Source organism: Strix aluco, chromosome 16 (assembly GCF_031877795.1).
Source record: "Strix aluco isolate bStrAlu1 chromosome 16, bStrAlu1.hap1, whole genome shotgun sequence".
NCBI lineage: Eukaryota > Metazoa > Chordata > Aves > Strigiformes > Strigidae > Strix > Strix aluco.
Window position 1 is genome coordinate 732,408 of NC_133946.1, and position 15,111 is coordinate 747,518.

At 40.1% G+C, this 15,111-nt stretch overlaps 1 protein-coding gene across 4 annotated transcripts in view; it reads left to right on the forward strand.

Moving 5' to 3' along the window:
* The first annotated feature begins 5 nt into the window (after positions 1-5).
* AMPD3 (adenosine monophosphate deaminase 3) overlaps positions 6-15,111 on the forward strand; it is a 34,875-nt gene continuing 19,769 nt past the window's right edge. Inside the window, exons 1-6 of one of the 4 annotated variants that reach the window (XM_074841637.1) lie at positions 6-284; positions 3,671-3,896; positions 6,375-6,570; positions 7,041-7,206; positions 9,428-9,647; positions 12,119-12,248. In XM_074841637.1, the coding sequence (XP_074697738.1) occupies positions 3,676-3,896; positions 6,375-6,570; positions 7,041-7,206; positions 9,428-9,647; positions 12,119-12,248 (933 nt within the window). In that variant the 5' untranslated portion in view covers positions 6-284; positions 3,671-3,675. Of the gene's footprint in view, positions 285-410; positions 771-3,670; positions 3,897-6,374; positions 6,571-7,040; positions 7,207-9,427; positions 9,648-12,118; positions 12,249-15,111 lie in introns of those variants that run through there. The other 3 variants (XM_074841640.1, XM_074841638.1, XM_074841636.1) reach the window with 3 other exon arrangements.

Consider the following 15,111-nt stretch of genomic DNA (forward strand, 5'->3'; position numbering starts at 1 on the left):
AGGCGGGCTGAGGTGAGGGCGGGCTGGGGCCGGGGCCGGGCCGGCGCAGCGCGCCCCGGGGAGCTCCCTCCTCCTTCCCGCGCCGGCAAGCAGCCATGTGACAGCGCGACTTCTGTCTCGAAGCCTGCGAAGAGGAAGGGACCGCCGCGGCGCGGGCAGGGGGAGGGAGAGAAGGAAGGAAAGGCTGCTCGCGGGTCCTCTGGCTCCCTCCCTCAGGCGCAGTCGCGGCGCCGGACAGCGCCCGAAGCAACCGCCCGCGCCCGGGCCTGAGTCTCCTCACAGAGGTACAGGCAGGGCGCGCGCCCCCTCTCGCCCCGCCCCGTCAAGGCCACTGTCGGCGGTGTTAGCGGACCCCGCGCCGGGGCGGCCCCCCAGACCCCGCCGGGCAGGGGGGCGGGGGCCGCCCCGGTAGCTGGCGCCTGGCCCGGCAGTAGGCTGCACGCCGCGCCCGCCGCCCCCCCGGCCCCACCTGCTGCGGAGCCGCCCCGGGCCGCGATGCAGCCGCCCAGGAGGCAGCTGGCGGGCCCGGCGCGTTCCTCGGCCCGGGGGCCGCAGCGGCCATAAAGGGCCGGGCCCGGGGCAGGGGCGGCACTGCGGTAGCGGGGCGCCCGGCGGGTGGATGCGGCAGAGGGGAGCGGCGGCAGCTGGTGGGGAGCGGCTCCTCCCTCCGCCGCCTCCGCCGGCGGCTTCTGACAGAGTCTGCCCGGGCGGCGGGACCGCCGGCGGCGGGGCCCGGCCCGGCCCCAGCATGGCTTTCCCCGCGGCGCTAGGTAAGTCCCGAGGCAGGAGGCAGCGCCGTGCCGGGCTGGCCCGGGGCGGGGGTGACCTTGGCCGCCGCCCCGGGCGGGGACGGACCCTGGGCGGCCGTGGCGGGTGCTCCAGCGGCGGGAGCGCCCGCGGGCCGGGCCCCGCGGGCGGCCCTGCCCCACCTGTCCCTGGCGACAGGCTGCGGCGGCCGCGCTGCCAGCCGTGACCGTCCGCGGGGCTGGAGGCGGCGGCGGCTGCTTTCATGGCGTGTGCTCGTTTCGTATTCAAGCCCATTCTATTTCTGATCAATAACTGCTTTCTAAATAATAATTCCATCATTTTTTATGCGGCACGTTTCAAAAGAAATAGCTTTCTTGTCTTCTACAAAGGTGCAGAACTGAAGAACAGCCTTTCTGTGAGAGATTTAGGAAAAGAGCATTTGCTGGTTGCTGAATGGCGTCCATACCCCCTCCCCATCCCATTAAGATGTCGAGCTGTCCCCCTTCCCCAATCACTCACCTTGGCTAAAGGACAGCACTTCTATAGAAGGGTGCTGGGTACAAGATCCTCATCCCTTTCCCAGTTGGGGAACAGCACAGCTTGCATGAGTATTACATGAAGTGCCTCATGACTATTTTAGGTTTATTAAACTCATTCTAGTGACATAAGCTAGCAGTGATGTGGGTGAACCTACCTTTCAATGTGTTTTGTGCCTTAGTCTCTGATTTGCTTGAGTGAAGAACATGAGATCAGGTTCTGTAAGAAAAAAACCAAAACCTTTGGCCTCAATAGAGGATCGTACTTGTATCTATACATTCTGACTCTTCACTGTCCATGTAATGATTTAAAATACAGTATGGTTTCTCATGCAGTGTATTTCCTACTGCATTTCTGTTTCTGATCACAATTCTCTACAAAAAAGTTCATTTATATTAGGAAAGTGCTCAGCCAATGATAAACATACAACCAATTGATTTTTTCCTGTACTAGTCAGGTAGTACTAAAAATATTTTAGTTGATTTAGCAGCAGAATAAACATTATTATTCTTATTTTACTATTGTTGTTAGCACTCTTACTGTAGTTGAGTAACTATAAAGACTGTTCTTGCCTGACTGAAGTGGCCCAAACAGCCCTTGTTGCTGGCAACTGCATATATGGCAGTTACTGTTGCTGACAACTGTGTTCATTGAGGTCAGTGGAAAGACTCCCATGACTTCATTGAGGTTTGAAATTGAGAAACCGAATCTAAGTTTGGATGCTTCTAAGACATCATAGTGCATTGTCATTGTATCATTCAGCTAAACGTGTATGTATTTTTATATTTCTTATGTAATTATACCTGATTTTTATGAAGATTTCAGACTAATGGCAAAACAAATGCTCTACAGTCAGAAAAACTGCATAGAGTGAGATCCACAGTTCTTTAAAACCAGTGATGTTTTTCCACTGGGCTATGAATTGGTTCTTGCAAACTAAGAATGTGAAATAATGTAGATGATCGTTAAATTGCCATGTTATGGTCCAATAAATCTCTTGTCACCTTTTCATACTGTATTTGTTATTAGAATAAAAGCAAAGCTGTTCTCAAAGCAACTGTGAAACAGGTGGACATTAATTAGAATCTTTTAGACTGAACACAACAGGATCACATATCAAAAGGATCACATATCAACATGTGAAACTTGCAGCATGCCTACAGAAATACTGTAATGGGGGTCCTGATAAGTTATATCTGGAGTGATTAAAAACTCATGCTCCATGCTGACTTTCAGCATACATCATTATTTAAATGAATACCATCTTATAAAATACGTTTGCATTTTTGTAACATTAAGGATTCTGAAATGTCAGTTTTGGACCCAGACTTCACATTCTGTCAGTGCTTGGATACATTTGTTGTGACATGTTCATTGCTATTTTTAACTTACGTAATAAGAATTTAATCTTATTTGTTACAAACTCCATCATACTGGAGGCATTCAAAAAGCTTTTTAGTACATAATAAATAATGCTGGTCAGTAGCTTACAAGCACTGTATTTTCTTCCCCTCCAGAATGCTATCAGATACGTCAAAAATTATGTTTTGGCTTGTATGAGAATGAAATATAAATAAATCCATGAAACTACAGAAGAAACACTAAAGATGGTATTTTCAGTAGTGCTGCTGTAACAAAATGGAAATATTTTGTCAAAAAAGGCTACTTAAATAAAAATTTAAAGTATAAAACATATTTTTTAGAAAATAGTATTTAAATGCCAAGTAAAAATTAAAGTCCATATCCTATCTGCTTCCCATATATGCTTCAAAAGCAGGGTATGAACTACTGAAAACAAATGGAAAAAAAAAAAGTCACTGAGTTAACTACACCATATTTGTTTCTGTTGTGCAACCATTTTACTTCACAGCAGGTCCATGACTTTCTTATTTGTGTAAAGGATGAGGGGAGGTAGAAATGTGCAACCTTGTTTTCTAACTTGCTTGTGGCTTTAAAATTGGTTTGAAGTCATTGAGCAGGGAAGGCGGCCCACAACTGAGTGAATGTGATTTTCAAGTTCAGTGCAAGTACATACAGCAAGTACGTACGTTATATCACAAATAATACTCTGTCTGATTATGCAAGTAAGTGGAATCTACTGGCAAATCTGTACGTACATATATATATCTATCTTACGAATTTTCATGAGTATACCAGGAAGTTCCTGATTCACAAATTGGCATGGGTCCACAAGTAAAGATGCTCTGTGGATGCCTGTGTTTCTTGTGTACCACATACTAGTTTAAATTCTGTGTAGCAATTCTACTTTATTCTGCTTTTGCTTTAAGCTCTTAATTTTGATAGGCATACCATGAAAAAAACCCAGTCTCTCGCATATCTTTATTCATCTTGTAGTTACAACTTTGTCAACTGTCTTCCTTTTTAGCCGAGATGCCCAGACAGTTTCCAAAGCTGAACATCTCTGAGGTCGACGAGCAGGTGCGACTTCTAGCAGAGAAGGTATTTGCTAAAGTTCTTCGAGAAGAAGACAGCAAAGATGCCTTGTCACTATTCACTGTGCCTGAAGACTGCCCTATTGGGCAGAAAGAGGCCAAAGAAAGGGAGCTGCAGAAGGAACTGGCAGAACAACAGTCTGTGGAAACAGCTAAAAGGTTTGTTCAGTAGTTGTTTTCTGCATGGAAAATAGTTTTTTAAATGAGTTTGAGTTAATATTGAAATTATCTGGCAAATAATATTCTGTCTCCTATTGGTTCAGAAGAAAGGTCAACAGCAGGTACCAAGGGCACCTGTGAGTCTTTCTGTGGTATGTGGAAGGTGTGGGGCTGGGCCCTAGGTTCTCAGCTGCTTTTCCAGCAATAGCATAGATACTGCTTATGCAAGTTTGACAAACAGTATAGCTGGGTAGAAGTGAACACAACCCTAAGACTTTTTAATGTACAAAGAGTCAGAAAAAGAAACACTTTTTACCACCCCTTTATTCTACTTGCTCTCAGAGAAATAGAAAAATTTAACACAGAGAAAATGACAGTGGTATGATACTTCTTTTAGTCTCTGTAAAAATAGATGAAAGCAAAGACTTGACATTTAACATCAAGTAAGAAGGGAAAAGTGGTATTGGCACAATGAGGCTGTTCGTAGGTTTCCTTAGCTCAGAGATAAAATCTAACCACTATCAGCCATAAAAGTGGACATTTTGAGTTTTCTCAAAAAAAAGTAGTACAGTCCACCTTTGGTTTAGCCATGAATCTAATGAAGCCAAACCTGATTTGGTTTATGATTTTCTTCTGTGAGAGAGGTAGCCTTACCCTGATGTCAGGCTGTACCAGTGTCTTAATGTCAGTGGACTGGCTAGACTATTTCCTAGAGTCACGTGAGCTCAGCAGCAGTCTAACACCAGGTGGCTTGGATGTGTACAGACTCTGCACAAAGCAGGCAAACAAGGAAGCCTTTGAAAGTGATGGCTAAACACATGCACCCGGTTAGCTGCGGACAATCAGCTGGGCAACACTTGGCATCGTATTTCTGGAACAGAAGGGAGAAGAGACAATTTAGTTAAATTAAGGTATGACACACTGATGATACAGGCTGAGACTTTTGGTTTTGAACTGTGCAAGTGGGTTTCCCAGTTGGCATGTTCATAGATATAAACAAGCACAGAAGGCAAAACTAGATGTTTTCATTCAAACAACTATTTGATATGTCTTTCCTCCTGAACTAGTAAGTTTCACTTTTAATTTGGAAAATTGTCTTATAGAAATATGTTCTGTCAGACTGTACCTGAAGTTTTGTACAAGTTTAACTGTGGGAAGTGGGGTATTATGTGTGTGTTATTTACATGTGTGAAGGGAACAAGTATTCATCCCTGTCCTACAGGACTGAAGCGTACTTCAAGGACAGTTACACAAGTAAAACTTCTATTGGATCAACTGCAACTGAAAACAAAAATGCCTTTTGGGAATTTTATAGTGATTTCAAAGGTAGCTACAAGTACTTAAGAGAGGATGGAATTTGGTCATAGGGTATTAATTGTACCAGCACTGTGTGTTCTTACTCTTGATAATGTCACAGAAGTAATATGCAACTTCCAGAGAGTATTCCAGTATTCCTTTTTCTTGGTTAGTGGTTAAGGTTTTTGGCATCTAGTTTAAAATGAGGGAGTATTTCCACAGTGCAAAAGAAAGTGATATCACAGGTAGTTTATAGCATTATATTTATTATATGAATATTTAAGATATATTTGAATAGATTTAAACCGAATAAGGAAAATTAATTTTTTAGAGATATTACAATTACTTCACTTGAGGTATTACAATTACTTCACTGGCAAATGCAGTGTTCTTTTTTAGCTGGTTTGTCTAAGGTACACATCTATTACAGTTTTACTGAGAAAGGGCAAAAGTTTTTAAATCGATGGGGGTTAGCCATTTAGTGCCCTGAGGGAAAGAATGGACTTGCGTTATCAAAGCCATGCTATGTTATTACTCTGGTAACCAATATTAGCCTTTTGCTCAAGTTTCATCAAACACTGCCTAAGGAATAACTATGTGCTGATCTTTTTTCTGACAAGTTTAACTGAATGACTGTATATGAAATTTTGATGCATAGTCTTGTCTGACAACTAGATGAGTTTTTAAATCCTGCATGTTTTGGGAAGAATGAAAAGTGTGTGTAATAGAGTGATAACTTATAACAACTTACCATATGTAGCATTCACTTGTTTCTGTGTGATACTTTGTGAATTCTGATGCTACCAGTCTCTAAGAATTAACTCCTACCAAAGTAAGCATAGTGATTGCATTTTACTTCTGTACAGTGACTTGCTGAAACTGAATTTATAAGAAGTGAAACAAAACAAACCTTATGGCATTTTACAGTGATTGTAAATAAATCATGGCATAGTGTATTTGTGTGGAAGGTAAGTGCAATTGTTTGTACCATGTATCTTGAGCAATGTCAATAGAAAAAACACTAAATGCACAAATATTTCGTGACTAATGTTTTTCCTGGAGTATAAGAGATTTAATTTGTAAAACTTCTTAAGGGGTGATTTCTTTGCTGTAATCAGTTTTCCAGTGTATTTAATGTTTTATACCATGGCTTATTTTGTGCTTTATACCATGAATTCATAGGAAGAAAAGTTTCAAGATGATTCGATCCCAGTCTTTGTCATTACAAATTCCATCTCAGGAATGGAAAGCACCATCAGCCAATCCTGTTTTGTCTCCTGCAACACCAGTTCTTCCAAGTACTTTTCTGCCAGTCCAAGTGCCATATGATGTACCAGAGTTTCAGAGAGTTTCAATTAGTGGGGACTACTGTGCTGGGGTAAGAAACCATTTTTTTTTTCCCCCCTTTCTGTACCTGGGGAAGGGGCAGAAATCCCAAACCACTAGCAGCTAACGTATATGAAGTTTGAAGTGCCAGTATATTATGGCACTCTGCAAGAAACTGTAGATTGCTTTGTGAACACACTGATTTGTAAAGCAGTTAAAGGTCAGGCTGTTTTATGCTTTTTATCATAAAAAATAAATTGAATAGGTAAAAACATAATCAGGCATTAAATAAATGGGTAATATATGATAGGAGTAAAAAATTTGTGTGTGTGTGTTTTGCACATTGTATTTGGACTCTGCTTCTGTCACTGGCTTCCTGAGATCCTGGGTAAAATCCTTATGGTCAAGCCACGTACACTTACATTTCTGGAAATTCAGTCTCCTTGTTACCAGTGTGGATTTGGTCTGTTGCCAAAACTGTAGTTTTATTTTTGTCAGTATTTATCCAGGCTTTCCTTTCAGGTTACAGTTGATGATTATGAACAAGCTGCCAAAAGCCTGGTGAAAGCTCTTCTCATTCGAGAAAAGTATTCACGTCTTGCCTACCATCGCTTCCCAAGAACAACGTCTCAGTATTTGTGTAGCATGCAAGATGAAAAATGGAAGGTTGAAGATGAAGTGTATCCAGGTGAATATCCTTGTTCTTCTTTTTAAAATATAGAATTAAACCCATGCACTGCTGTAGTAAAGGTAAGTTGGATTTTTGTGATGATCTCTTCTGAGTGTCTTTGCTGCTGTAATTCATTCTCTTAGTAAGTGGTGGAGAATCACTGACGGACCTAAATTATAAATCCTGTGTCTAGTCTGAAACTTGGAAGCTGCCAAAAGCTAAAAAAACATACTAGACGCTCATTGATTATTCTTGTTTTCAGCAAATGAGATGGTAAGTAGTACACTTATGTTCCTCTGGGAAAAAGATATATGGGTATGGTTTAAAGTGAAAAGTCATTCCTCCTGATCTTGGCATGCTGAAATAAAATGGAGCTCATCTACACTGTAAATTGAAGTATGATACAGACATGCCAGTCGGCAAGCCCTGAGTAAGTGATGTCACAGGCATGGTACACTTACCGGGTCAAGCCTGGAAGCTGTGTATAGTCATGTTTGTTGAGCATTCTACCTGGGTTAATAAACTCTGATCTCTCAACAAGGCTTATTAGGTTGAACATGTTCCCCACTATATATGTCACAAATGATACTTGTCACTTAGGTGGGTTGTGTCTTGAAAGCTTTTCTTGTGCATTAAACTGTTTGCACTGCTAGTTTTAGGATTAGCCTGTAAAAAGTGACCTTTGGTCTGTACAGACGTGCCACCGTAGGCGTGTCTATATTGTTGGCAATGTATTCTCAGCCATAAAGTGACATTTAAAATCACCCTCTCAGTGGTTGAAAGAGGGTGAATTAACATGTTTTCAAGCATTTATTATACAGAAATAATGTAAAGAGGACAGTATACTGATTATTCAAGACAGGAAAGATATTTTGGAACAGCTGCCAGGGAGATAATTCCAAGCTATTATTAGGTTAACTTTTTTACAGTTGTGACTTTAAAGTTAGGATATAAACAATATAATCTCATTACACAATGTCTTAGCTAGCACAGGTTTGAGCTGGATAGTTATGAATATTGGAGATAAGAACGGTATCAGTTTATAACATACATTCAGGTGCTCTAGGTGAATAAAAAGACAGGTTAATTACTCTTCTGTCTTGGCTTAACTGAACAGGTAAAAGAAGAAATCTCAGTGATAAGACTGAGCACAAGAATGTAGTTCAGCTGACATCAATGTAGTTGAGACACTTATTTTATGCTAGTTGTGTTAGCAAGATACTGTAAAAGAAGCAATGAACATTCACTAGCATGAGTGATAATGTTCGAGTGTTCACATAAGCTGAAGGTCCCAGAAGTAGTATGTGTGTTTACCTGATTCTCGGGGGGGGAAAAAAAAAAATGTAATTTTGTAAAGGGATTACAAAACTGTACTGAACAAATTCCAACTGTGCTTATGGTACTTTCTGATTTCGATCATGATCAGAAGGCCAAGGGGAGTTGTGTTCTATTATCTCTGGCTTCTGCGCTTCTTGGTTCTATTCAAAACCAATTAAATATAAAAATAAGGACATTTAAAAAAAACAAACAAACAAAAAAACCCCAATCAAAACACAACAAAACCAGTCAAACAAAGAAATCCCCCCAAAACCTCCAAACCAACCAGTGCCTTGGTCAGAGTGAGAAGCACTGAGTCTTAAATTATTTCCTGCTGAGAGAGGAAACAGTTCTAGTATGTATGCACTAGTCTAGCTCATTGGATTGTGGGAAGGGCAGAGGTGAAGAAGAATAGAAAGACACAGCCTGCCCTTTTCTGACTGATGTTTCAATATGAGAACAGCTGTGTGCTTAACTACAAACTTCCAAAATCACTGCAGTGAGTCAGAAGGTGAAAAGACAGTAATGAAGATGGGTATGAAGTCAACAACTGTTTTATTGTTCAAAAATCTCAACTGTACTTTCAGTCGTCCTAATTTAAATACTTCAGGAAGATTATTTTGACACTTGTACTATCATACATTAATAAAGAATAGTATTAAATCTAATTATACCTTGGTTCAGAGAATTCTAATAATGTATAATAAGGTAGGCGCTCAGCTTGGAGAGGGACTGCAATTAAAGCCTGTCAGAATAAAGCTGTGTTGTAACAGCAGATCTTTTATAGTAACTGAAAATGTGATTTAATGAAAGTATTAACATCTGTTAGAAATAAAGCATTATAGAAGCAGAAGGTAATTTTTGTAATTATTTTGCCTTTTGTCTAAGATTTCTTCTAAATGTAACATAAATTTACTTCCAGATTTCCATTCACCCCCAGAAGAAAATGAAGATCCTTACAATCTTGATGATGCTCCAGACAATTTGGATTATGTTATCAAGATAAAAGGTGGCATTCCCTTTGTTTATGATAACAAGGAAATGATGGAACTCAATGAGCCTCGGAGTTTGCCATATCCTGATCTGGAGACCTATACCCTTGACCTGAGCCATGTCCTTGCTCTAATTGCAGATGGCCCAACGTATGTTTCTCTTTCTTTCTTTTCTGCCCCTTTAGGTTGCTTGTTACCTTCAGTTTAATACTTCTGACTTTTATGATATTTAACTCCTCAACGTCCTCATTCTACAGTAATGTTTTGTTTTGCCCTTCTTGAGCATCAATGCATCGTGGAAAGACTTAAAAGGGGGGAAAACCCCTCCCCCCACATATGGCTATACTTAATTTCTTTAGTTTCTTTGCATCAACCATGGCAAAATGAGAAGCAATTAACAGAAAAGCAGGAGATTGGCCAAATGTTCCTATTCAAGTCAAATCTGACCCAAACTTCTTGAGGCATGGGAATTGAAGCTTGAACCTCATCTTTTTTATTTTGTTTTGGCCTATGCTGAATTTGAGGTTTTTGAACAGTTGTCTGGAATTCATTCATGTCTGTTCTGCTCTTGCTGCATGAAGAGAAACCCTGTGTATGTAGAGCATACAGAACAGCTCAGCAACATAAATACTCAGTCTGACTTGTTCCAGATGTCAGTTAACTGCTCATGTGCTGCAAAACTGATCCACACATGCACAATCAAAATAGGTCTGAAATTTCCCAGAACCATCAAACTCCAGGGAAATCTCTAAAAACCAGAAATATAACAACTCTAGTACAGTCACTGACACACTCATGACAAAGCAATGTCCTTGCCTAGTGCATAACAAAAACACCTGTATCCAGTTCTTAAGTTTACTTCCCAGCTGAGGACTGGAAACCTCAAGGTTTCTCATGGCCTCAACACCAGGCAAGGATATGAATCCATCCTAGGATGGAACAAAGCAGGGACCTGGACTGTTCTGAACTATTTGCCCTGCCTGCCAGCACTGTGTTCCTAGTCCCTCTGCCTTTGAGAGATCGTTGCTTACAACGTGACAAGTCAGTCACACCTGATGGCATTCTTTCCCCTTTGAGTCTGTCTGACACCTGCAGCATAATCTGTCTGTCTTGATAGAGGCAAAGCAGATGGGCTGAACAGAACTGTCCCATTCCCTAAGCACTTTTCCAAGAGCAAAAGCCTGTGCTTCTGCCAGCATTATCAGCCCTTCTGCTCCAAATCAAAGCTAGCTTTGAGTATGCTTGTTTACAGTATGCTGTGGGTAAATGTATTTCCAGTTTCAGTGTGTTATATTCTAAGAGACATATTGAGAAGATTAAAGGGCAAGGAGGAAAAACTTGAAACGAAAGTCATACTGAAGACCCTTCTTTTTGCAGCTTTTGCTAACAGTCTTTATCAGGAAGCTACAAGTAAGAGGGGCCTTGGTAGGACACGTTAGAATACTCAGTGCCTTTGTGAATGTAGGAGCAATCATCTGCTCCTTTCACTTCTTCAGATTAAGCTTTTGCAGGCTGATTCACACTCCCCAATAAATACACACAAACCAAAAGGAGAAAGTCTTTTCAGTAATCCTGTTGCATAAGCTCTTCTTACGGTATTGTTTCCGTGTTTGCAGCAAGTGCTTTCCTGTCATTGACGTCTATCATGTGGGGCTGCTTGGAGATCAAGAACCCATTGTTCTTTAATCTTCGCTGTTCTTAAACTGGTGAAGTCTTGCCCCTACTCCTCAGTCTTCTAGTCTCTTGAATAGTATAACCCAACAAAGACTTCTGCAGCAGGCAAATGGATCTTGATCAGTATCAGATACAGTGATGGAATCGGACTTTCAAATCCATAATGGGATTTGTGTCCCATTGAGGAGAGATTGTCAACAATAAAGCAGAAAAAAGCAGTCTATTACATTAATAGTGCTACAAAAATATTGTAGATTCAATAAGAATTGACAGATGGTGAAGAGGACAACCATGTCATTGGTTAAAAATAGAATGAGAAACATAACAGAAGACGAAAGTGAAGACAGAGGAGTAGGCAAGCAGGCACAAAAAAAGCATGATTTTTCTAAGAAGAGCACAAGAAATTATTTTGGAAAAAAAGTATTCCTATACAGAATATGTGTTTTTAAGGCATGAAAAATGAAAGTGTATTGCATCTTATCTTGGCTTCTTATATTCACATTGAAAAAGCAAACAAATTTTAGGGGTTTTTTTTATTATTTCCACAGTGAATAAGTCTGGATTACAGATTGTTTCTGTTACATATGAGGTGATCTGCTCCACTGGAGTTATAGTTTCAGAGTAGTAGCAATTGACATCAGATTTTATTATAGGTTTTATGCTTTCTTTGGTCATCATTAGTAAAAGAACTACAATTTATGCACAGATACAGTGATAAATACTTGGATGATTTAAAGGGCATAACATGGTTATGTAGAGTTCTGTTTGAGGTTTCACTAATAACATTGGTCTGAAATCATATTGGATATTGACATATTTGTTAACTAGTAGGATAATAAAAGGATTTGTCTTGGTCTTCATAAGAATATTTGTTTTTACTGTGAAAACAGTCTTTTGACCCTGAAGTACAAATAGTTTTAAGTTAATTTTTGTGTTTTCTCTTACAGAAAAACATATTGTCATCGGAGGCTTAACTTTTTAGAATCTAAATTTAGTCTACATGAGATGTTAAATGAAATGTCGGAATTTAAAGAACTAAAGAGTAATCCCCATCGAGACTTTTATAATGTGAGAAAGGTAAGTGTGAAAAGGATTAAAGGCATGACATTGTTTCTAGTAGGAGTTTCAGCAATTTTGCTTTTCTTGTCTGAAGTGTAGATGATATGCATGAAGTGGTGTGTGCATACTCAGTTGAATTATGTTATTTTAAGAATATTAAAATTTTTCTACATGGGAACAGTCCAGGAAAATTAACTTGAATGTAAGTGGGTTAAATGGATTATGCTAAACTCATCTGTTTACTTATTCAGCATCAAAGGGGCTTAATTTTATGTAGATTGCTTTAAAGGAGTGAAACAGAATTAATCAAATGAAGCTCACTTGGATTATGAATGAAAATATCCACATGGAGGTTTAATTCATTTTAATTAATTCACTTAAAGACAGTCAAGTGTATTTTCATGTTTTCATGTAGGTAAGTCATACGAGACTGTAAATAGGAACAGCTATATATATTTTGGATAAAAAGTTCACTTCACGTTGACAATAGGTGTTTAAATACATGTTGAAAGAAAAAAGACCTCCCACAGAAACTGAACTGAGGGTTCATGCTGCCATCAGTATCTGGTAAAAAATGTGTGAAATACTAAGTAAAAAGACCGTTACTTGAGTTATATTCGTAACTGCCTCTCAGATACACTGGGATGCAATTAGGAGACAGGTAGGGAAATCAAGGAGCTCATTTCATTTCCTGACATATTCACACCCATGGGAGCTGCATTCTCTTCAAAGCATGGAAGCAGCCATGTTATGCTGCCTCGTTTGCTCCCCTTTCCTGAAATTAAGAGGAAACTACTGGAGAGAGAGCACTTGGTTTGATAGGTGACATTTCTTGACAAAGCAGTAATTGTTGCTGGTATTTTTAACCACTTAAGTCCATTTTGCATTGTTTCTATATGCAACTGGAAGAGGTAGTCCTTATTTTGTAACTTCAGGGTTTAGATCAATACTTTAATCCTTCTTGTTATGTTTTGGTTAGTGCTAGTACATCGAAAAGTCCTTCTGGCCTTTCCGTATAGGGGCCAGTGTGCTGGCTACTGAATGTTTGCTACTATTTTGGAAATAAACTGTCAAATACAAAATCTGCTAAACAAAAGTGTTTGATGAATATACCCCTGTCTATCACAAGGCTAGAAGCAGATGGGTTGTTAGGTAAATTTTAATGAATTTCACACTTATCTGTTAAGCGTATGGACGGGAGGATCTATTAGCTAATTCACTCAAGCAGGACTCAAGTGGCAGAGACAACTCCTAACTTGACAGTTCTCTTGCATAACCATGGATAATATACTTCATGCCACATTCAGGTAAAACACTATACCAGCTGACAGAGACATTAATCACAAAACACGTGGTGACTGAGAGGTGCGAAGGACAGAGATGTGGGCCAGGTAACTGCTTAGACAATCAGTTAGATTACTGAGAAGCTGTAATGAACAGGATTGTATTTGCTAAGATCAGCTTTTGTTTTAAAAACAGTGTTCAATATCACTGGGCATATCTTAATTATTTTCTAATTACCTACTATTAAATAAGCCAATCTACAAACGGATTCATGTTGTTCAAAAGCACAAAATGTGCAGCACTTCCTCTCTGGCAATACTCCAATTCAGGAGAGCAGGAACAGGCTTGCTCTTCTCTGGCAGAGATCATTCCTACTGCTAGTTATTGCTTTAAAAATTCTTGCTGCGCAGAGTTAATCTTGCTTAAAGTAGTATTTTTATGAAGCAAGCTTACAAGTAGTATTTTTATGAATCACTCTCTATGGCAAGTAAACTGCATTGTAGCTAGAGTTCCTGTAAGCCCCCAAGTAATCTTGCTTTTCCTACATCTTGCTAACCCAAGTAATATTTGGATCTGTAACTTCCCTGAAGTGCTTCCTCCCTAATAACAGTATCAGCAGTGAAACTTAGAATATGAAACAGACACTTCTAGGGCCTCTATTTCAGGATGTCTCTCTGTTAGTCAGTCCTAAACGGTGCGTACTGCTCATGAGGAAAGCAAGAAATAAGATTCACCTCTTGAAAGAGCTGTTAGTGAAGTTGTCTTTTACATCCCTCAGACACTAGTGTGGAGATCCTGGTACAATCTGTTTGCTTATATAAAAGAGTCAAAGTAACTGATGGAAAATGCCAAAATTAAAACAGTTAATGGTGTAGTGACAAGGTCAATCAGTGAACATGCATTTAGAAAGGTATGGTAGAAAGCTGGCCAGCATTATTTGCTGGCATGACAATCAAAGATTACTGGGTTTTTTCCCCTTCTCCCTGTCCTCTTTCCCCACCTTTTTTTTTCCTGGTTTAATAGGAGTTCTCCTCCAGTGAGCTTATCTATTTAATAAATCCCAAGATAAGGCTTCTATTAAATAAGGGAAATGTATGGGTATGTCTTACATATTGGGCTTAACCAGAATGCAACCAAACATAAGTTTTGCATTGATCTAGCTGGAACTGGAAAATTGCCCTTTAATAACCTGATAAATATTTCTCTAGACAGACAAGAATCCACAGGTGGTATGACAGTGTGGCTGGCTCCACTTGGCTCCCCAAGGAGGTAGACAACTGTCTGTGTAGGAGAATGCTAACTTTAGAGAAGACTCTTGAGTCTGCCATCAGCAGGGCTCTCCCACGTTCTCCAGCTAATGCATAGCAAAGTGCAGTCAGCGCAGATTCTCCACATAACTCTTGGGTTGCCTGCATTAGGGATGAAATTAAGTAATAAGAGTTTAGCTCTACAAACTCAGAACTGAGTTTTAGCCTTTGTGTATTAGGGTGTCTTGCCTTTCAAAGCAACTACATGAGGTTTTTTGAGTGGGGCTTCCAACAGGCCGCTGTGCCCAACAGCCTCAGTTAATTCAGAGCCCATAGTTCAGTTGTTTAGC